The sequence below is a fragment of the Anabas testudineus genome, chromosome 3, assembly GCF_900324465.2.
Source record: "Anabas testudineus chromosome 3, fAnaTes1.2, whole genome shotgun sequence".
NCBI lineage: Eukaryota > Metazoa > Chordata > Actinopteri > Anabantiformes > Anabantidae > Anabas > Anabas testudineus.
This window is the reverse complement of record NC_046612.1, coordinates 19365494-19389058: the sequence shown is the minus strand read 5'-3', so window position 1 is coordinate 19389058 and position 23565 is coordinate 19365494. Positions and strand designations below refer to the sequence as shown.

Genomic DNA, 23565 nt, shown 5'->3' with positions numbered 1-23565 from the left:
CGGTGATGATGATGGAGAGCGTGACAAAAATCATGGTGAAGACCAGGTACTCCCCAATGAGCGGGATGGCCTTTGAAGAGGAGGGAATGATCTCCTCAATGACCAAGAGGAAGACGGTAAGCGACACCAGCACTGACGTGCAGAGAGAAATCTTCTCACCACCGTTGGAGGGCAGATAGAAGACAAGGATGGTGAGGAAGGACAGGCCGATGCAGGGAATGATGAGGAACAGGGTGTAGAAAAGAGGCAACCTGCGGATGATGAAGAAGTAGGTGATAGTGGGGTACGAAGCACTGTCATCTAATCTCAAACCACGGCTGCCAGTGGCCTTCACTATCTCCCATTCACCATTGTCAAAATAGTCTTGCTTATCCACATGGAAGTCCTCCAGAATGATGTCCACCTGTAAAATATAAAGGGCAATGTTATGGCAGTAACTGGTCACTGACACCTTTGTACTATACACACATTTGTGGAGGAAAGATTTACCTGGGAGCCATCGTATGTCCAGGAGCCAAACTTCATTGAACAGTTCTGGAGGTCAAATGGGAAGAAGGTGACATCAATGGTGCAGGCTGACTTGTAATTGGCTGGTGGTGTCCACAATATGGTTCCATCATATTTAATGACAGCTTTTGTCACAGTTCCCTCAAAATGTCCATCTGAACTGGTGAGAGAAATTAAATTTTAAACATAAATGTTTGGCCTGTGTACTGGCTGAGACTGTTAGACCTGCAGGCCTGTCTGCTGCCGTTAAGGTTAATATGGCGGTGCACAAAAAAGACAATGTATAAATATTTAATGTGTAGCATCAATTTCCTTTCCATATACAGGCGATATAGTGACACATACTTATCATACAATACAATGTCAGGCAGCCAGATCCTGTCAGAGGGGACTCGGATAGTTGTGATGCCAAGATAGTCGTGAGGGTTCCATCTGAGTTTCATGTCGGTCCACTCCTACATCAAGGAAAAATGAAACATTCAGTGGAAACTACATTTGAAAATAACTCAACATTAAATATCATATATAAAAATCTTCAGAGCAAAGATAATGTTTTTAGAGGTAAATGAGAAGGTTGACAACACTTTTCATATCTATTTGCTAAGTTTGACTAAGTTAATGTCTTGTGGTAAAAATAATGTGAAAGCAATTTGTAATCTAGAGTATGAGAAAGCCTAACTCATTAGTTCTCTACATTGAAAAAGGTGACCGGAGTGGATGACAGACAAAAGACGCAGTAATAAATTTAACATTGCACTTTTCCAACGACATCTGCGAGAAGACATCGGTGAAGTGGCCACTGCCCATCCATCTCACATTTAGCATAATGCAATCCATCACCATGAAAGGGAGCCACTGACCTGAGTGGCACAGCCCTGTCTGTGGGGGTAATTCATGAGATGCATGACAGAGAGGACACCCAAGACCGTGAATAAAGCTGACAGGAACAGCACTGTGAGGGAGGGTTCTTGTGGAGGTGGACGCGTGGGCACGCGGCCGAAATGACTCAAATAAATGAGAAATGTCAGTGAAATGCCACCAGACCAGATTAAAAAAGGGGCGTGGAGAGGCCCACTGGTCGTCTCTGTATGCCACGAAGCCACAGGCTGGTTTGGAATATTTTCAAGGCCACAAATGAACACCTCAAACTGGCGTCCTATCACGTTTACCTGCCTGTTTTCTAACGATGGTGAAAAGTCGTGCTGGTGTTGTTTTGGACTATCTCACTCTACTCACCTGTTTCATCCACACGTTTGTTGTCATGAGTTGGTTTTTTTCATCCTAGAATGGGAAAAACATCAATGAATCCTCCTCTTATCAAGTATAGATAGAAAGCAAAACATTTACTTCAATTGTATTTTGTGATCTTTTGTGTTCTTTTCTATTCTCACCACGTCAACAAGCTGGGAGATGGCCAGTCCAAACTTCACCCGGATAGTCTGATTTAGGTATTGCACTGGACGAACCCATTTCTGGTAGTTTCCAAAGAGGTATTTGATCAGCTTGTCCTCTGCTTTGGCATATGAGGTGAGCTTTGGAACCCCTAAAAGTGTAAAGATGACAAAAAAAAAATTACTGGTTTATATTATCCAGTAAATACATTAAAGTTCCTAATCAGGGTAGACATGCTTGATAACTAATCCATTTCCACTGCTCTCAAACAGCACTGGTGTCACCTCTCTGACCTTCCGACAATGTTCATGTCTACAATTTCTCGATATGACCTCTGCGCTCAGGCTTTGGTTTCAGGAGAGACAGAAAGCTTCGAGCTAAGAAGAGAATGAGAAGCCTTAGAGATACCGGAGGTGGGAGGTGTCCGTTACTGAGGTAATGTGCTGTACCGGAGCCATCAAGTCGTGAGTGGAGTATGTTCACTGTTTGACAGGTGTGTTTTAATGTAGCTTGGCTGCTTCTGCATCTGTCACCTAAATATTTCAACATAAATCTGTTTTCTTTTAGTGCTGTACTCTGTTCAGCATCAAATATACAGTATGCGTTGTGACTTGATCCTATTTCCTGAGAATGGCAGCATGTATAGTGTTTCCATGAAAAGCACTTCAGAAACAATGCACTCCACGAACACAATGAAGAGATGTTGTCCAATTCATACTGCAAATTTACCAAGTGCAAATGTTTAAAAATGGTAAATCCACTGTAAGAAATTCTAAATGGGACACAAGCTCTTGAATCTTGGACTGACGGTGGCAATACGGCAGAGTAAGTGTTCCCAACATAAGAAAACAGAAAGCTGAAAAAGATATTATAAGGCACCAGCACACATTCACTACAGTTCTCTCAAATAAAGTTTAAGCAACCTGGTAAAAACTCCTGGCACCTTAGCAGAGCATATAGCGACAGCTGAACGGCTGCATTGTTTTGCTGAAACAGGACTCTGACTGGAAATTATTGATTATATTGTGAATTACACACAATTTCCTTCATCCTTCTTGTTAAATCACTCGCCGACATGGTTATAAACTCAATTTATGGACGGAGAATGTGGCTGGAAGTCTGCCACAACACTGCCCACAAATGTGTGGTGTCACTGTCTGTGTGTGGATCAATAAAGACAAGGCTACACTTCAATCAATGAAATTGTCATCTCTTTGGCTTCTCCCCCCACTATCACCAGCCTCACGCCTGGATGAAAAGGAAACTGCAGAGTCTGCCGGATTCTACATTAACCCAACAAACTGAATTCAGAAGAGTAAATGTGTGGAGATAATGTGCATGCTTACTTTATTATAGCATCCCATGCTATAATAAAGAAATCATTTTCACACCTCCTTGTGTATATCAGATACAGGGGGCAGCATATCAAACATATATACAGGTAATATATAATGGGAGTATGGAATAATAACATGCTACAGTTTGTTATTATCACTAATGGAAGGACATTAAATAAATATAAGAGAGTAAAAATATACATGTAACATTTATAAACGTATACATAAACACTGCTGTGCTATAATATCCAGGAGATACACAGTGTCACAGCAGAGTCCCTCCTGCTCAGCTTGTTCATTAGATTCCTAATGCTATTTATACGTGCTGCTCCACACCTGCTCTCCAGATGTTTCAGCTGAAATGACTGCATCTGCCCCATCACCTGATTCAGTCACTCAGTGTTTTTGGGGGTTAATTGTTCTGCAGGTAAAACTCACATCAGTGGATACGAGGTCTGTCTCCCTAACAATGTTTAGTTGCTGCGTTTCTGATCTCGAGAAAAACTGCAGATCTTTCATTAAACCTAAATTAGGTGGTCTTTCATCTCTTTCTCTGTTCAGCTAAAAATTAATCATAACCAAATTAAATGACAAATGAAAAGGCCACAAACAACAGAAGATTTTAATAGGAAGAGAAAGAAACGGTCACACTGACACCGGTTCCTTTTGTGGAACTCTGGACTCTCCTCATTAATCATTCACCAATTTCAATATCTCCTTTCTTATTTCCCACATATCTGCTAGAGTCCAACTAGCCTTCTTTGCCATTTGTCCCACTGAGCCATTTTACATCCCACCATAATTATCTGATGATATACTTGGTCCTTGGAAAACTTACGCAGTGAGTGGCACAGGTGGCAGCAGCACAGCAACGGTGGCAGCAGCAGCAGTGCGAGATAGGTGGCTGCCCCTCCTGCTCTGGGCATCATATCACAGGTGGCAGCAGATCCACACAGTGGGTTCCTTGGGCATCACAGTGCTGGGAAATAAATATGAATATAAAACAGTAGCTTTTGTGCACACTGGGTAAACCTCTGAGCTATAACGTTATGGCTTTAATTTAGGTTAAGCCAGAAACGCACCCTACCTGCACCTTGCTAACCACAGCCCCTCCAAGGTAATAATTCCAATCCACACAGTAAACTAGCAAATGCTGTCCACGTACCTCTTCTCAATCTCTGCCATTAACACACAATCCAGGGTGGCGGTGGAGGTGGAGGCAGAGGGAGTCCTGACGACAGCGACGGTGCTGCTTCAGCGGTCCTCCATTCCATGCAGGTTCTTTCTCTCGCCTCATACAGATTCTGCTCCGCTCCTTGCTGCCTCCAATTGTGCACAAGCAACGCATCCTCCTCCTCCTCCTCCTCCTCCTTCTCCTCCTTCTCCTCCTCCAGAGATCCCACCCCATTCCCCCTACCACCAGCCCTCCCTCCCTTTCGCCGAGCATTCTTTTGGTCACTAATCACAGAGAGGGATCGCCCCTCTTCGTGCACCCCCCTCTCACAAACACACACACACACACACACACACACACTGCTTCTCAAGGGCAGCACCAGGAAATAACAAGGGCAGCTCAGCTGCTGAGATTCTGCTTCACATTTTCATACCGGCTTGCAGGTTGTCACATGTGATGCTTCATTTTGTACCTCCTGATCTTCTCTAAATCTGTGTGTGGACGTGGGGCTCCATGGCAACAGCATGATACTGGACCCAGAGATGCTGAAAAAAAAAAAAAAAATCAATTTGCACTGTCAGTCAGAATCATTGGCTCCAGCTACCCCCACAGTCCACTTGAGGAAATTTATATTTATATTTTGGTTTGTAAAACACTTGGCTGCTTCATATAAAGTTCTAGCTTTGTTTTGAATGTCAGATGGTTTGGTAGATGTACTGGGCACTCACTTGAAGACAGCGGGAATTAACAGTGTCTTGATTAATGAACCAAATGTTTCGTTTGAAGTTTGAAGTTATTTTTTGTACCTGCTCATTTTGGAGTTAGTTGACACAGCAAGTGTATACTTGACTGCACCTCAGTCATAACTCTGACCATGACTGCCTAAGTGCTTCTCTCTGCCTGCATTTTCAGGACCATTGCCCAGGGCCAGGCAGAGTATAATTTAGATGATATTTGTCCTCTTAGCTAATTGATTTAAGCTGGGCCTCCTTTCCCCGATTGTCATTGTCCATGGTCTTTCACTGGTCCTGCAAACTGTATTACCATTAGGGAGGACAGACTGGCAATGGTGCACTCATAACGAGACCCCCTCCACCAGCCCATTTTGCCTCTTGCCAGAGCAGCAGTGCCCAAGAAAGTAAATAGACTTTGGCTTGAATGTGATTAGGCAGCAGTTTACTTGGTTAGACCACATGAGAAACAACAGATCCCACTGAACAGCAACGCTCCACAGAAAACCCTTATCCAATTAGACTGGCACAACACAGTCCATTTATCTATTTATCTACACTGTAAAACCTATGAAAAATACACGACTTTACAAAATATGAGAGCTACCATCAAATTATTTTTAATAATGCTGTTTTATGGAATGTGCACAGTCTGAACATGTTTTGACCATAAGCTACAAAACCGCCATTCAGCAGTGCTGATGAGAGGGCCACATGTATTATGTTGTAGATGTTGTTTCCTACATTGTCAGTTTGTTGTACGTTGATCGTGTGGCCACTTTGTGTGCTGTTTGACGCACTGACTGTGCAAACGCATGTGGTAGTGACCAATAAATCAGTAATAGTCTTTTTCTTTTTTATGTGTTACAAACCTACATTTTCAGACAATATTCTTCTGAAAACAAAGCGTCACACCCCTACACTTCTGCTTCAAACCTCACACTGTCTTTAACATCTTACTGATGACCGCTGAGCCACTGATACCACTGCAGTTCAAGGTGATATTTGATCTTTAGTCTGTGTCATTTGATAGTAAGTACCCTCAGTGGGCTCCTTGGGCAAAAGCTTAAGTTGGCCAACACGTGGAACTGACTTTATAATGTCGTTTTGGAGGACACTGGTCTAAATGGTATATGAAACCAGAACACAGAAATGTGGCACTAATGCGGTTCACATTATTAACATTTAGTGGACCATGCACAGACTAATGCGCAGCTGTGAGCGTATACATCTTTCAGTCTCAAGGACATTTTTTCACATTACGTTATACAGTATTTAACTTATAGATGTCCATCACTGCTGGACATAATTTTCAGAAAGGTTTTGCTATATAGTGGCTTTGTAGTAGCTACTGTGACTGTGAGTGCTGAATATGTTGGTCTATGGAACATCCACAGCACATGCGACACTCACTGGGAGGATGCTGTGTCCTGGATATGAATTCTTCTCTCTGTCTCTGTGTGAATGTTCACCGTGCCACAGAAGAAAATTGAATATTGCTCCTCCTTGGTAGGAATGGTGCTGTCTCCTCTGACAAACTGCCCTCCTGTATGAATGGTGAATCAGCAGTATAGGCAGTTGAGGAATGGCTTTAGCTATCCACAGCTAAACATCGGAACACCTGCAAGTCCTTACAAGACGCAGCACGCTGTGGTGTCTGAGACGCAGCTGCTTTTTCACAACACAACACTTATCCTAACTAACACTGTTTCACTTCTGCCATATTAATTCGTGGTTCTCAGCGAATATACAAGCAAGATGTTTAAAAGTGTAATTAGGATAAGAGCTGATGATATATATATGCTATATATACTCACTGAAAGCAACTAAGTTTGTTTGAAAGAGAGCAACTGAATGGGATTAAACCTGCTACCCTTTATGTGCTTACATCTATAAAGAGGTTTAAGGTCAAGCTGAAGAGAAGGTATGTGGAGCCCTCATGTCACTCCTTTTGACTCTAGCTCTGGTGCTGTTCATAAAAAAAATAAATAAAGGTTGTAAATCATGGGAGATGATTTGCTCTTGCTGTCTGGGATGGAATGAGGAGACAAGACAGGGTTTTAATTAACTTTTCATCTGGTGCAGATGGAGGACAGAAGAGCGGGATAAATCACTGACGACAACTGCAGTCTGCCTCTTTATTAGTGCACACACAGTCACCCTGTGACAAACTAATGTCAAGCGCTCAATCATAAAACAAGGCTGAATAGACCATCGGGATTCATAGACCTTTGATTGTGTTTGTTCAGACTCCTGACTTGGAGGGCAGCTTCGAACATGCCTTTGTGACATCTCTGCTAAAACTGTTATGTATTCACTCAGTCTCAGATATATGAAGCCATACATTTGCATGTCATTTACATAAGTGAAATGGATGTAATGCTGTAATTGCAGTCAACAAGGATCCATATACATTATATATTGTCCCCTTCAGCACTTTACACACATGAAAAACAACATGAAATATACTGTATATGTAGATAGCATCTCTCATTAATTACTACTCAAAATTTAGAAGGAGGACAGATATTACTATAATTAATCTTGGAGCATGGATTCAACCTCTCAGCAGCTGTCAGCTGCAAGATATTATAGCAGCTGGATAAATATTGGCAAGATATTATACAGCTATTATTTTCTATACTGTAACAGCCCATGGCCGTGTTCACTGCTTTGTCTGTGTAAATCAGTGCATCTCTCCTCATTCGCTTGTATGGGGGAAAACGTGGCGATGCTGAGGGGGCACTGGCTGTGAAGCACTGTGCAACAGAAAGCTGGATCTGGCTCAACATGTTGTGCAGCCATCAGGGGGTTTCTGTGCTGTTAAAGTAGTACAAACCACTTTACTAAGTTCTGACATCTTTAAACAGGACAAATGTCTGTGTGACTCTAACTTAACAGTAGACACAGAAAACAGGACCAGCAGTAAGCCATCCATGTAGAGTTATTACACGACAGTAAGAATGGATACCATCGATTTAACCTGCTTCAACAGTCGACCTGACTAACACAGGTCAGCAGCTTCGAAATTGACCTGGCAGTTCAAAGAAGTGAGGCGACCAGATGAAAGTGCTGAAAGTATGTGAAACAAAGAGACATTTATCTTTGTATTCACTGATCAGGTCAGATACAGAGTTACAGGTCAAATTATCTTATCAAACTTATTTTTAAGTTTAAACTCTTTTTGGGCATCTAGAATTGCTGCAGGGAATTATTTCCATGTGTTTTGTTGTTTACTACTGATGCAGTAACTTGTGTTACCAACTAGGAAAACATTTACACTCTATTGCTTTTTGCCAATTTTATTGCATCGTTAATATAATTAAAATGGATCCCACTTTGAGAGTCAGATCCACTGTTGTTTTGGATGTTTGCTTTGGATGATGGGCTCAAAGGTTGCTAGTCACCTGGGACTTCATGACTTTATTTTTGTCCTGACATGTGGAGTATGAGTTGTGGGACATTTGTCTGTGCCTCTGAAAAATGCAGCAAAAACAAAAGGTGAGGAGGTCCGACTGCTATCTGACATGACTGTATACACAGGTATGTGATGTTATCACTTAAATGGGGAACTGAACAGTTTTCCTGCAAACATTTGTGACCTATAGTCTGACAATATCCTAATTTCTAAATGCCATTATTCATTGTGTATATCAACACACAACCTCACAAGCATGTACAGCATCACACTCCCAGGTGCTGTACAGACTCACACACCATTTATACAGATGTATGGCTAAACAAAATATACAATGAATAGAGTGAGACAAAAAGTATATTAGGCACACTTATTACCATTGTTACAATATCAACATCTGGTCTGGTTGGTTTTACCCCCACCAAACCTGCCACCACTACCCCCACAGAAAAAAAAATTACAATGTTTGCTGGTCTGGAACCTTGACCTTTCCAGAGGAACTACTCCATTAACAAAGGTGCTGATCCCACTTCACTGACTTCAGGTAGATTGTTGGAGTTTATTGCATTTAGCTGCACTATTCTACACAGTGAATCTAAAAGTGTTACTTCACATATACATAAAGGTCGACATAAATTGGTGGTAGTGTGGCTTAGGATCTATAGAGACCTGTTTCATGGAGTAAATCCTGGTCATCATGCACGGCATGGGTCTGCAGCTGTATGCGCAGACAACCACCCCCACCCGTTTAATTTATGGGCCTTTAAAATGGAAAATCAATATGTTGTTCCTCAACATTGAAACCTAGAACTGCAAAGTAGCAGGAGTGTAGCTAACATCCTCAAGACTCTTATTCGAGAGCCAAATTTGTATTCCTCTGCTCGGTCCACTGAGACATGGCATGACTAAATTAGACACTAAGAACTGAACTGCTGCTGCTAATGTTCGAGTGAGTCGCCAGTGTCATCTCATGTCTATCACCAAATACTAATTTGGTGAGGGTCAAATAAAAGAAAGACCATTCCTGTTGAAAAGGAGACCTTATGATAGCATAATTAGAAGCGACAACACAGTGCTATTCCGGGCCAGTCAGCTGCTCTGATAACAGGCCTAATCACAAAAAGAATGGCTTTTAAAGTTTGCTTTTAAGGTTTAGTGTGGTCCCTGAAATCTGTCTAATTGAATTTAAAGACTAAAGGGGCTTCTTTAAGACTTCCATAAGACATACAAATCTCCCTAGTATTGAACTTGTCTAGTTCTCAATCAGAAAGTCAATATTTCCAGGTTTTCATTTTTCTAGAGACACAGATTAAAGAGTAATTTACAGGAAAACCTGGAACCAGTACTGACATTTGTTCAATGTTCCAACTTGATGCAATGTAAAGGTATAAACAATACATAAACTGAACCAGATATGTTAGTTAATGAATGGATCTTGTAAACACAGTAATCACGGGTTAGAACAGAATATGATCAACAACAGGTAACCTTAACTAATCCAAAATGTTGGGAAACACTCCTCCCTAGTGGGCACCATGGACTACTACAGAGAGGATATACACTGAATGCATGTGTTGGGCTATGTACATGTTATTTTCCTGCCTCCCATGTGGTTTTCTTTTATTTATTTTTTTAATGACCCCAGTTTGCATAAGTGACTGAGGTAATAACAGTTTTTTCTATTATAATTAAATATTCTGTAAACATTCAATGGACTGGTTTATCCTGGTTCATTAGAGAAAACAACATATACACAGCAGATACTCAATATAATTGATAACTGGCATAATAAAAACAGTTATGCCACAAATTAGATGACTGGTCTCTCAGGTGTAGTAACAAATTTACCTGTATAGTGGATGTATTTCATATTGTTTTATGTTAGACTAATTTGTTCTGGACCTCCATCCATTATCTATAGATGTGTTATATATCCTATATTTATAACATAGATGACGCACTAACCTCCATATCAGGGCAGGTCCCGAACTTTTTGCATGCACGACCTGGTGCTCACACAAGTGGGTTTATATTTGACATGTGTACCAAATAATGCTCTGACTCAAACAGACCAAGTATGCTTTTGTGAACATATTAAGAATGAACTTGTGTAGATAAGAGATCTGGACAAAATATGGACCGAGAATTTGGCAAATCTTCATCAGACCTGTGCACAGCTGTTGCCATCACGTCAGTGGCTGATATAAAAATCAACCTAAAGTAAGAGGAGTTCAGTGAGCACTAGCAATGGCTTTTGGAGTGTGTGCAAAACTGATTATTGAATGTATCATATGTGTCATTATATTGTAAAAAACACAAGGGAAAACAACAAAGAAAGGGTGAGGCGAAAGGCCAGAATCTTAACATACAGTAAACTACACAAACTGCCCTCTATCATTAAATGATATGTGTTAAAGCTTCATAATCAAAATGTTTGTGTGTGCATTGGGGATGACATCATAACAATTGTGGCACATATTCTGTCCCTTACGTAACAATGCAAGTCACATTTATTTATGGAAGGTACAGTCATGGTGTCAGTGAAACTCAGAGATACTTCAGATTTGATTTTAGATCTGTGGGTTCGTCCACTTCTAATGGAGGCTGGATTTCTCATATGATCACACAAAGATAGTAGTTGCTATAAAAAAAAAAAAACATACATACACAAAACTGCATTTGATCACATCACTGACCGACTAACCCTGTTTAAAAGATGATGGAGCTGAAATACAGAAATAAAAATACATAAAACCATTTCAGTGACAACATAACATAATGGACTCAAGTTAGAATTTGATCTAAGTTGTCTGATTCAGGTAGTCTTTGCTGCATGAGGAAGAAATTGTCTCTTTTGTCTTGCAATAAAATTAAAATGCAGAATAAGGTGCTGGCTAGATAAATGTGAAAGGTAAAAAGGTAAAAACTTTCCTTTATGTTTTCACCCTGAAATAAAAATCGAGGACGCGCTGAATGCTGGGATTCTGCGGGAACGGGGAGATCGCAGAACGCCATCTTTAAACCCCACAAGAGGCCAGCTACAGTTGTACACCGGGGTGAAAAACACTGGACCTGCAGCGGGATATAACTAAGTTCACGTCGCGGAGATTGTAGCGTCGTTTGCCGGTTAACTAAATAGCAGGGGACGGTCTGACGGGACTGTGAGGAGAGGATCACGGGGCATCCCGAGAGCCTTAAAATGTTGTTATCATAGGCAGACAACAACAATAGACGGAAAGACAACAACAACGGACTAGCTCGTTAACTCGCTCGCTAGCGCTCTGCTAAGCACTGCGCTGTTTTCAAATGCTAACGCTAACCGAGTGCTAGCTAAGGTTAGCTACTTTATTAGCAAATCTCTCCGGTGTCGCTGATATTTGACCGGGCGCTATTCCAAGCTGGTGCTGGGGATCCGGCTCCATACACAACTCGAGTACGTCATCTTTTTGCCAACACTTGGACGAACATTTCCGTTGTGGCTTTAGCTAGCTAAAAGCTAAGTCCCGACTTCTCCCCCTCCCCAGCGGCCCAGCCGGAGATGCGTGGAAGATGTCGGTGTCGGGGCTAAAGGCCGAACTGAAGTTTTTGGAGTCCATTTTTGATCCAAATCACGAACGCTTCAGGATCATTGACTGGAAGCCTGACGAGCTGAGCTGCCAGTTTAATGTAACTGGGGAGAAGCTGTTAATTATACACTGTAACATAACGGTAAGTGTCCAGGAACACAAGTGCCGGGATTTATATACTTCCCTTGTTGGTCGTTACCGAGCTAACGCTAAAGTTAGCAGGTTAACTTGTTAGCCACTTCAACTGTACAAGCTGCCCCCCCCCTCAGCTCTATAATCTCACGCTATGCGGGGAAGGTTTTGCGTATTTTAATTTAGTTAGCTAATGTCAGTCTTGGTGGTGAGTTTGCTGGCGTGACACTCCGAAATTAAACCGCATTCATAAGCAGCCCTAGCAGCTAGCCAGTGCTACTGTGTGAATGCTAGCCGTCGTCAACCCACAACACAGCTACGTTATTTACGGACTGCGATTAACGATACAGTTCTTAGTTATGTAGGTCAAATGTGTTGGGTAACCGTGTCGTTTTTGTTGTGTTTCACTGTTTCTAGGAATCGTATCCATCTACGCCGCCAATATGGTTTGTGGACTCTGATGACCCGAGCTTGGCGCAAGTTTTGGAGAGGTTGGAAGATGTGAGAAAAGGCAGCACCCTGGTAGTTATCCTGACTTGTTTGTTTCACCACGAGTTCCTGAGCTAACCTGACTATGTCTGTACACTTTACAGGGATGTGCTGATCATGTTATAACTCACATTGAGGGTAATCTTAACACCTCTGGCGTGACCGTCAAACAGATTGGCCGAAAACATACGCAGTTAATTTTCACACCCAACTAACTCCTTCTTCAAGTATCTTTATATGACAGCTTTTATGTAGCCTCAGCCAAAATGCTTTCATTATATATCTTGACTAGTATTGACCAGGCTGCCTCCCAGCAGGAGCTTTTTCTTTGCAGTATTTTGACCTATCGCTACGCTTCTGTGATGAGGAAGCTAATTGCATTCATTATTTATTTTGGACTTAATGTTCTGGTTATTAATTACATGTGTCACTTACTTTGAGTACGAATTGGAGTTGTGTGTGGGCGTCTTATACTGCACAAGTTATTCTCCAGCATTGTTGCATCTGTCTTGCAAACCTTTCTTTTTAAACACTGGACTAGTTCAAAAAGGTTTATACAAATGCAGTTTAAGATTTGTGTTGTGTTCCCCCACAATTTACACAACCAGGTGCTTATTCTAGTTTTAATTTGAGCTGTCACTCATAAGAAAAAGAACACCTTGCATGTGTGCCGTAGATGTGTCTGCCTTTTAAGGGGCAGTGGCATAAACGTGTACATGGCAAGTACATACAGGCAGGTTTTCAGAAGACTAAATGTCCTTTTCATTTGCTCATTGGGGGAAGTCTCTGTGGTGGAAATATTTGTGATATCTGTGACAGTCACTTCTGTAAGTTATCCTATGTATCTGGTGACATCTTGAGGTTAGTTAGCCTACTTATTCATGCATGCTCTGTTTGCGGGACACAAGTTTTTTTACAGTGCTTATTGTTTTTTGTATGGACCATAACTCTAGTCTACATTTAGATAAGTAATACCACACTAATGTTAATATTGTGTGTTAGATTAGGTTAAGGTAAAGGGCAAACCTTAGCTTCCTGTATAAAGATAAGATCAGTCTAGTTTTTTTTTTTTTTTTTTTTACTGTTGCACAGATGTTCTTGTGGGACTCTATATTTGAATTGCACCAAATTTGCAAAAGCAGAATAGAGTAGCTGGTGGCAGTTTTATTCCACGAGCACAATTTCAGTCTCCCTTCCTAATTATTTTGTTTAAATCTCTATTTTGAAGACATGTGCATTGTATTTAGGTGCCTCTGATTAAAGATATCATCATATTTTAACTATGCTCACACATAGTAACGTTTTGTAGTGCATGAATGTCCCTTCACATCTCATCTGTCACATGTCTGCCATGTTACATTGCTGTGTAGTTTGCTTTCTTGGATGTTTTATTAACTCTGTACCCGCCTTCTCTTTCTTGTTTGTATTTCCCAGCTTTTGCAGCAGTTGAAGAAACTCATCTGTGACCTTTGTCGGCTGTACAACCTTCCCCAGCATCCCGATGTGGAGATGCTGGACCAGCCCCTGCCAGCAGGCCCTGTGGGACAAGACCGAAAGGCAAGGCTGCATAGTTTGCTCTTGTGAAATTCCTGTATCATTTCTATGTAATAATACAGCCAGGACACTGGCTAGAGTGTAATTGGTTTAAGGAAAGTGTCACATTAGTAAACTAGGATGCTCTAATCTGCACAATAATAAAAAAAAAAAATAGCAGTCCATATTGCAGAGCCTGTGGGCCTCGATGATTTACTTTAAATGAATTTGTTATCTCTGATTGATCGATAGGCTTTTCCTGTGGACATGGTCCATAAATGCTGGTCATGTCTAGAACAAAAAGATCAGTGAACACAGTGAGTCTCCTTAAATGAGTGACTTTATACCATGTTTGTGATGTGTGTGTGTTTAGCATGGGACAGAGGAGGTCACATCTGAAGAAGAGGAGGAGGAAGAGATGGGGGAGGTGAGTTGTTTTTGGCCACCTAATCTCTTACAGCGGTTGTGGAAGGTGTTTATTGATTGCACAGACTTGTGTATTTCCCTCTCATCTTGGTCACACAACTTGAATAAGGATTTTTTGGTGTGTAAGTTGTTCACAGTCTAATAGTTAATTCTCACTACATTGATATTCCAGTGATCAAGCTAGTTTTATTATACTTCTCAACTTGGCACTGGCTTCGATCCCTGAGCTCCCTCTTTTATGTTGCATGTATCACTGAAGAGACAGAGTGTATTTTAAATGGCTAATATATTAAATTCCAACCAACAGGACATAGAGGACCTGGACCATTATGAAATGAAAGAAGAGGAACCTGTGGATGGGAAGAAATCTGAGGATGATGGTATCGAGAAAGAGAATCTGGCCATCCTGGAGAAGATCCGAAAGAACCAGAGGCAGGACCACTTAAATGTAAGTCTTTGTTCAGTCAAGTGTTGTAAGGTGGAGTTTATGGTTGGTAGCATTCTTGATCTATGGCTTCATAGCTTGGTACATGTTGTTGAAGTGAATTGCAAATGGGGGACAAAGAAAGTTAGGTGATGAGGCATTTTGTATATTTATCTGACAACAGGAAAAGTAACCTCCTTTATAAATGAACTTTGATGCAGTAGACCAGACATCTTCAGGCGTCTCCTAGCACCTGCCCTTCAAGGCAGCAGCAAATAAGACTTGTTTTTGTCCTGGGAAGTGCTCTCTGCTTGCTGATCATCCTGTTCGATTGCTCAGCTGTGGAGCTGTCTCCAGCTGAAAATCATTGCATTTTACATTTTTTTTAATATTTTGATGATCAGTGAAATGTTTTCAAGGGGTGTAGAGATGGAATGAAGCTTTCTCTTTGATGCTGCACCACATTAAAATAGGTTTACTGTAAATTGAGTGCTTTGTGCTCTGTCATTATTGTTACAGGTGTAATTGTTTTTTATTTTGCAGGGAGCTGTGTCTGGTTCAGTTCAAGCCTCTGACCGCTTGATGAAGGAACTTAGAGAGATATACAGATCTCAGAGTTACAAGACAGGTGTGTACACTGCACAGGGATTTGCTCTTTGTTTGAAAATAATTCTTGAAAATTACTTTGCAAAAGACCCACAAACTGACACAATATAAATCTGTTCTGTCCTCTTGATATGGTGGACATCAAGCATAGTGACATAGACAGCCATAATGTATGCCTGATGAAAAGTAAACATTTGAGTCAGTACAGTTGTACAGAATTTAAACGGTATCCAGCCCTTATGTGGTCAGCTCTGCTAGTGTGGGTATTTCAGCATTACCCTAAGCTACTACATCTTTTACTGTTCAAATGATTCATATATGCCTTAGTAATATGAGCATGATGAAATGCTTTTCACCACATGTTAAAAATGAAAAAAAAAAATAATAATAATAATAATAATTTTTTATACAGTATTTTAATCCTCTTTGAACAAGGATTCACATATTTGTTGCAGACAGTGAGGGTGAGGTACCAGTCAGAATATATTTAATGTTTTTCTTCCCTGCAATTTAGTTTGTAGAATGAAAGATGAGATTAAATAGTTACACTTGTTTTGTAGAGCTTGCACTGGGAGACATGGACGCTTGTTTTTAATCAATTTCTTTTGCAGGCATCTATTCTGTGGAGCTTGTTAACGACAGCCTGTATGAATGGCACGTCAAGCTAAGAACGTAAGTCATTTTGTGGTCTTGTGTCACATTCTTCTTTTTTTTCTCACTGTAAACACCAACTGATTGCCTAATCTAATAACCAACAGAGTTGATCCAGATAGCCCATTGCACAGTGATTTACAAGTCTTAAAGGAGAAGGAAGGAATGGATTACATTTTACTAAACTTCTCATATAAAGTGAGTAAAGGCGACTTTGCATTAAGGAAAATTAAACACTATATGAGAGAGATTGAAGCCTGGAAATTAACCATATTTGCCTGTTGTCTCCACAGGATAATTTCCCCTTTGATCCCCCATTTGTTCGGGTAGTTTCACCTGTGCTTTCTGGAGGGTGAGTTTCTTTTATATGATACTGTCTCATTTTGTTTAATCTCCTTAGTCCCCTTTCGACTTGAAGTTAAGTTTATGAAAAAACCTTTTTCTTCTCATTGCTTTAGTTATGTTCTTGGAGGAGGTGCCCTGTGTATGGAACTTCTCACCAAACAGGTATGTCAGATGTTTTTGTCCAAAGCCTTAAATTCATGTGAATGTGTGCTGGATCACATAAAATTTAACTTTGGATTGCAGTGGTGTGTGACAAACATTTTAAAATTTCACTGACACTGGGTTTTCTGATTGCAGGGTTGGAGCAGTGCCTATTCCATTGAGTCTGTCATCATGCAGATCAATGCCACTTTAGTCAAAGGAAAAGCCAGAGTGCAGTTTGGAGCCAATAAAGTAAGTGAGGAAGCACTAGAGGTTTTATTTCAAGTCAGGAAATGTCCTGTGATTGTGTTGACCTCATAATGAATAACATGGACCACAATGACAGTGCTTTGACGCAGAGCCCTGGTTTCCTTTAGCTGTGGCCTGTTTTGCTGTGCGGCCTGTTTCTGCAACTCAAGTATGCTCTGTGTTTGATATGCAGTATGTCAGTCACTACTAAGATGGCCAAGGTAGAAGCCTGTGTTTGTGGCGCAGTTTGCCTGGCGCTGTACTAACAGTAACTACATTACTGCAACTGTTATGTTGTGTTAAGGACACCTAAGCTGACTGCAGGCTTCTTTTCTTGGGTGCCATGTTTCAATAATAATGTGCAACTGCAGTAGAGTGTCACTGAAGTACATCAGTACACTTAGGGTTAGATAAGCAAAGGATAAGGTAAATGGATCAAAGCTTTTTCAAGTCTTTCATTGCAACATGTTAATTGGATCAACAACAGTTTCACATGAGACCTAAAACAACTATTTATGTGTAAAGAAAACTAAGATTTGTAGAGTATGTGGAAAATAATTTGCATGAAGTTCACCTGATGACCTTTAATCCCCCACTGAACCTTCACATTCACACCAATGCACACATGCACTGAAATCCTGAACTTCTACAGACTTTACCCAGGAAGGCTGCATGTGAGATCACAAATGTCGGATTCAGTCAGCTCAGAGATTACCCAGACTTTATCCTGCAAGCTCCTAGTACAAAGTCTGCATAATGTCCATGTGAGCCCACGTATTAATGCTGCAAGTAATTGTGCAGAGGATTCACTGTGAGTGAATGGGTGTTCCCTTTTAGTCAGTCCACTCAACATCAAAAACTATTAGGATAAGGTGTCCAGTCCTGCTCCATGAGCCACTGTCCGGCTTCTTTTTCAACTATCTGTGCACTTACAGCTTCTGATTAACTAAACACACCTGATCCAAGTACTAGGACTGGACACAGTCCTGGTACAGTATAGAAGATACATGCTGCACGTGTGAGAAACCTGACCTAGTCCGGAGTGCATATGTGAAAATATGAAAGCAGTCTGGTAGTATAAGTGGTTAAACAAGGGTGCAGGATGTGTGTTCATTGTCATGCTTCATACACAGGTGCACGATAATGCACAAATTCTGTTCTTGAAATTGGAAATGGAGAGAGAAGCTTTTTTTTTTTTTTTGCTCGTTCAAAAGAGCTGTCATTGCTGTTTTCTGTTCTGTGCTGTCATCAGAAACCCAGTGCAAACTCGAAGGTTGACTTCATTTTCATTTTTTAATGCAGAACCAGTACAATCTCGCCAGAGCACAGCAGTCCTACAAATCCCTGGTTCAGATCCATGAAAAGAACGGTGAGTGTGTTTTGTCTCCTGTTTCATACACAGTGCTGACCTTGTTTACTGAAACCAAATCCCTCCCATGCATCAAAGCTGAGGAAAATTAGTGCTTGGGCTGTGGTGTATGCACCAAACACAGACAAACAATTATATGCATGTCATCCACATTATTACACTCACGGTTTATAACCGATATAGAGCCTTTAAAGGATTTATACTAAAAGGATACACAGCAGATAACAAGTACTTCTGTACTTAGTATGATTGGGATGCAGCATCATTCATTAAATAACATAATGGTGTTACTTTCACTGTGGCTGTGTTAAAGTCTGATAACACTGGTTCCTGGTTTAATGTCTAATTTTTACAAGTACTTACACTTAAACATCAAAGACCTTACTGACCCATAAGCAGCACACATTAAATAATGGGCTCTTATTGTGGTCTGTGAGCCTAAAACCACCTCTCAATCTGGTGTTTTGAACGTTTTTTTCCATAGTGTAGCGTTCAAAAACTATTTCAGCATACTGCTTCAAAAGTTCTTCTTATACAGATGACATTTTTTCTCTGTTTATTATCAGTGCTTTACTGCATGACCCCTGAAAAACAGATTTAATAAAGTAATAAACAAAAATAAATCAAGTTGATTATCCGGACTTTTAGGCTCCAGCTAAGAATGTGGTGTTTTCAAGAGTGTGTGACATTCAAAGAAAGAAGCCCGAAACTGCTGTTGAAGTATCATTTAACCTTTACAGTAATTTCTAATATGATGATTAAAAAGCATAATAACTGAGAAATGTACGTAACATCTGTTTGCTTTTTTCATATACATTTATATATTCATAGAAAATTGGTTTGCAGGAACTTAATGGACGTCACGAATGAACAGATGTAGAAGGTTTTAGAAAAGATAGTGTGAGGAAGTAAGTGTATGCTAACTACACACAGTTACGGAGTCTGAATAAACCGCACATGGACAAATGAACATTTCTACATGTGAAAGTTACCACTTTCTAACATCAGCACTGAAATTCTGATGTTTACAAGTATCAAAGGATGGAAAAAACATTCCTAGTTTTTTTTTATTTATTTTTTTATTAATTTTAATATGCAGTTCTGCATGGAAATAACCTGATAATCAACGCCAGAATTTAACAGTTGAATAGTCCTACTGGAGAAACAGGGCTAGTAAGTCAGTTGCTCAAAGACGACAGTTTATGCTAATCTTCTGTCGTCCTTGACCTCGGTGAGAATGCCAACCTGCATTTAAAAACCTTGCAGGTGAAATATGCAAACTGCTTTTAATTCATCAGGCTACATGGAGCTATATTTAGTAGATTAAAAAAGCCTGACTGCACCCTGTTTTATATTCTGGCCAAAATGTCCCCTGCGTCTGATCACTGCACACTCAGCTTGGTTTGGTTCTTGAGCCAATTAGCCAAGGTTGGATTCATAATGAGACAAAACTTATGTGCATGTAACTCTCATACTGTGAGTGGTAGAGATGTGGTGGCTGTGGGCTGTGTGTGCAGGTAAAGTCATTATGTGTTTGTTCTTTTTCTTTTCCAGGTTGGTACACACCCCCGAAGGAGGATGGCTAAACAGACTTTTGCCTTTCCTGCACTGGGACCACATGTCTTAGTTTTTTTTTTTTTGTTTGTTTGTTTTTTTCATTTATTTTTATTTTGTTTTTTGCGACCAATTTTTGTTATCTTGCAAACCATTTTGTTCTTTGTATGAAAGTTTGAACTACGAACCAAATTCTTCATTTGGTGACCCAGAAACTAGCACACAAACAACCGGGCTCACTCACACATGAAGCTCATCATTTACATGAAAGCTCATCGGCTCATGAGGGTGTCTTCTCTTCAGATATTTATCTCTCTGTACATCCTGGTGTCTGATATGCTCAGATTATTTCCATCGCGACATTCATCCCATCCTCCAGGAAGAAGTTGGACTAAGTAGCGTGCAAACTCATCCTTTGGTTTTGGTGTTGAGCATGCCAAGGTTACTTGCTGGCTGTGAGTTGAAAGGTGCAGCATGGCTTTATCCTCGTGGCAGTCTGATGCTTCGGTTGCTACGACTCTGCCTCTTTGGCCACAAACTGGAGAATGGCATGCAGCCTTCCCTGATGTGATGCCGTGATGGCTGAGAAGGACATTTAAATGCTGGTGAGGGTGCCTCCCACCACCTTTTCTCTCCACGGACGGCCTCTGTAATATTGTGCTCATGTATTATCTATGTAATGCCAAGAACCACCACCACCCCCCTGGAATAACATGTTTCTGAGGCCGGCTTGCTTTCAAACCTCTTATCTTTTAAAGCTTGAAGCCCTGACGTGGGGAGGAACAAGGAGACTTTTGCAGCCTGGGCGGGACAGTGTGTAATGAAGAACAGTATCCTACTGAGCTCTAAAGTTGGAGACCACTGTCGTCATCATCACAACCAGCAGCTGGACCACTCCCTGCAGGAGAGGTTTGGCGTGCGGCTGGGCTGGCAACACAACAAACGTGACCAGGCAACGCAAGGGCGTGTTTGGTTTGGATTGGATCGCACTGTAATGTAATTGATTTTAACTCCACATGTAAACATGTACATTTGTATTTCTGCAAAAGGATTTAATTGTTTGTAATGTTACCTTGTCTGGGTCTTTGGCTGGGAAGAGACTGTATTACTATATACCCTTGACTATTAACAGCAGGGGTGCTGCAACTTCTCAACACCCATTTAGAAGAAGAAGTTGCTTCATGGATACTCTTGCAGAAGGAAACAAAAGTACGCCATGTTCTTATGTAAGCTTAATGACTACTGCAGTTTTGTTCTTTTTATATTGATTTGTAATCCTCGTGGTACTGGCACCAGTGACAGTACCATTCCCCTTATTTGATGGCACCTCTTAATGGCTGTAACAATAATAGCAGAGACACAATGGTTTGGCTATTCATATCTACTCATTCAAACCAGATGAACCTCAGTAAGGCTATGCAGAGAAGACAGTCTTGTGATGTTTTGTTGTACTGAAAAAAAAAAAAAAAACGTAGTCTTAACAGCTTAAGTAGTCAACTGCTTAGTTCTTGTAACTGGTTCACATCCCGACCACTTTGCCAATCCTGCAGTCTGGGAAAAAAGTGACCTTTACCTTCGGACTTTTCCTTGACCTCGTGGCTGTATTTTATCTTTGAAAATCGCAGCTAGAATTTCAATTTCACAGCAATAGTCTCGACCACATACCGTCTGGCTTCAAACCCGGGAAGATCCTCTGGAGTCTCTTCCAATTCCAGAATATTTGTTGATAAATATTTGCTCAGATTTGCCACAGGAAGGACGCAGGTCTTCCCATCTCCGCCTCTCTGGTTACTAGTCATAACCACTCTCAGCACTGCTGTACCCCTCAGCGTGCTGGGTCTTTGATGTAATGTGAATAATATGCAGAAAACTGTGTGGAGCATTCCAGTTAATGCAGTTACACATTTGTTGTGGGTGTTTTATTGTGTGGTTACTTGCATTGTTTTGAGTATATTGTCCTGAAAACCAGCATAGAAAGCTTCGTTCTGCTAATTCATATGGTCATTCCTCATTATTGAGTTGATGTAGAATCTCCTCGGTCACAGCAACAACATCTTCAGAACAGGTAGAGACGGCTGTTAAAACGCGCAGCTCGTCTGACCCTCGTTTAGACTGGCAGGATTACAACAAGTGCTACCCTCCTTTCTTCTTTCGCCACAAGCAGAATCTCGACATGACTGTAGATCATTGGCGTGGTTGTTGCTGTTGTGACGCCGTCGGTGATGTACTGAATCACTCCATTCTGGTCACATCGTCAAGCCCACCCCTGCATTCTCCGGAGAAGCAAACTCAGGAATACATACTGCACACTCAACTTTGCAAAAGGATTGCTTCAGAAAATCATAATAAAATGCAAGATTGAATGTGTCAATCTTTTCCAGGGCCATTCCTTTTTTCTTTTTTTTTTTTATGATTCCCCTGTTTTACCAGTAGACGTTTGCAGTGTGTTTTGCTGTCAAGTTGCACACACACTTTGATTTTCTGAAGGCTGTCAAAGTTGATAAATAATTACTGAGCAAGTTTTTGGACTGATCAGATGTGTGGAGTAAGAATTTGCTCTCACCCTCCTGTGCTTGATCAGGGGGTCAGAACACATTTACCCTGTCTCTTTGATATTGCTGTATTTTGCATGTCAGTATATCAATGGGTATTTTTCCCTTAGCTACTGAAGGCAAAGAGTGGTGGGGTTGGGCGGTAATAGAAAAGATGTGTATCCATTTTGTTCTCCACAATTGTGGTTTCCTACACCAGTGCACAGGAGAATTTCTAACTGTGCTTTGTTTATTGAACCTCATCAGATACTATATAAGACACATGGACTTCCAAGACACCCTGCCTGCTTGGATTACGTCTAAAGATGCCAGGATTCCCAATGAAAAGCAACCGTTCAGATTTGTGTGCCATCAAAACAATTCTAACCATGCGTCTTTAACCTGACCTTGAGAAGAGTGCTGTGCTCAAGTGTGTTGTGCGCTGGTAACAGCTCCCCTCACGCCAACAAATGTCCGACTAGCAAAAACCTTCTCTCCTTTGGCGAGCGACATTGGTCTGAGGTCTGAACTAGCCTGATTCTGGGTTGTTTACCTTGCTTCATTAACTGCGGTGGCTGGGTTATAAAGTTATGCCCTGTTAGCATGCTTTGGTTTGGTTTCTTTTTTTTTCCATTGCAAGGGTGATTTTGACCATGTAAAATAATTTGTAAACTTGCATCAAGTTTATGAATAAAGAATTTTATGAAAAATTATCTTTACCAGACTTATTGAGAAAAACTATCAATAGAAATTAATAGAATTTATCTCCATGTGCAATTTGTCTTTCTACTTATTTGAAGGTATTTCCTCTCTTTGCCAGTAGGTGGTGTTCTTTGCTGAAATACTGAGATGGTAGTGTTTTTTTGTTTTTTTTTTTGTTCAGCTCTGCCACTCACATCGTGGAGATGTCTCATCTGTCTATTTCTTTGCGTTTTGCCTCTTTGAAGTGACTATAGAAAGTGTTTAAAACAAATAAGTGGGACCCTCCTA

The 23565-nt window shown here is 40.8% G+C and overlaps 2 protein-coding genes across 2 annotated transcripts; one reads left to right on the top strand and one right to left on the bottom strand.

The window, feature by feature from the left end:
• Position 1: 1 nt before the first annotated feature.
• LOC113174626 (neuronal acetylcholine receptor subunit alpha-5-like) lies at positions 2-4622 on the bottom strand (the record flags this gene model as incomplete). Its single annotated transcript, XM_026378705.1, has 7 exons — positions 4402-4622; positions 4075-4215; positions 1899-2050; positions 1744-1788; positions 853-962; positions 490-667; positions 2-403 (listed from the first exon to the last, which is right to left on the bottom strand). Coding segments are annotated over exons 2-7 (978 nt in total), but the record flags the coding sequence as incomplete, so codon positions are not given.
• Positions 4623-11575: 6953 nt separating this feature from the next.
• LOC113174497 (ubiquitin-conjugating enzyme E2 Q2-like) lies at positions 11576-23288 on the top strand. Its single transcript, XM_026378551.1, has 13 exons — positions 11576-12267; positions 12675-12779; positions 14181-14303; positions 14653-14706; positions 15013-15153; positions 15673-15757; positions 16347-16407; positions 16494-16584; positions 16680-16738; positions 16845-16893; positions 17029-17124; positions 18424-18490; positions 20045-23288. Exons 1-13 carry the CDS (start codon positions 12109-12111, stop codon positions 20074-20076), a joined length of 1122 nt encoding a protein of 373 aa, XP_026234336.1. The 5' UTR covers positions 11576-12108; the 3' UTR covers positions 20077-23288.
• Positions 23289-23565: the final 277 nt, after the last annotated feature.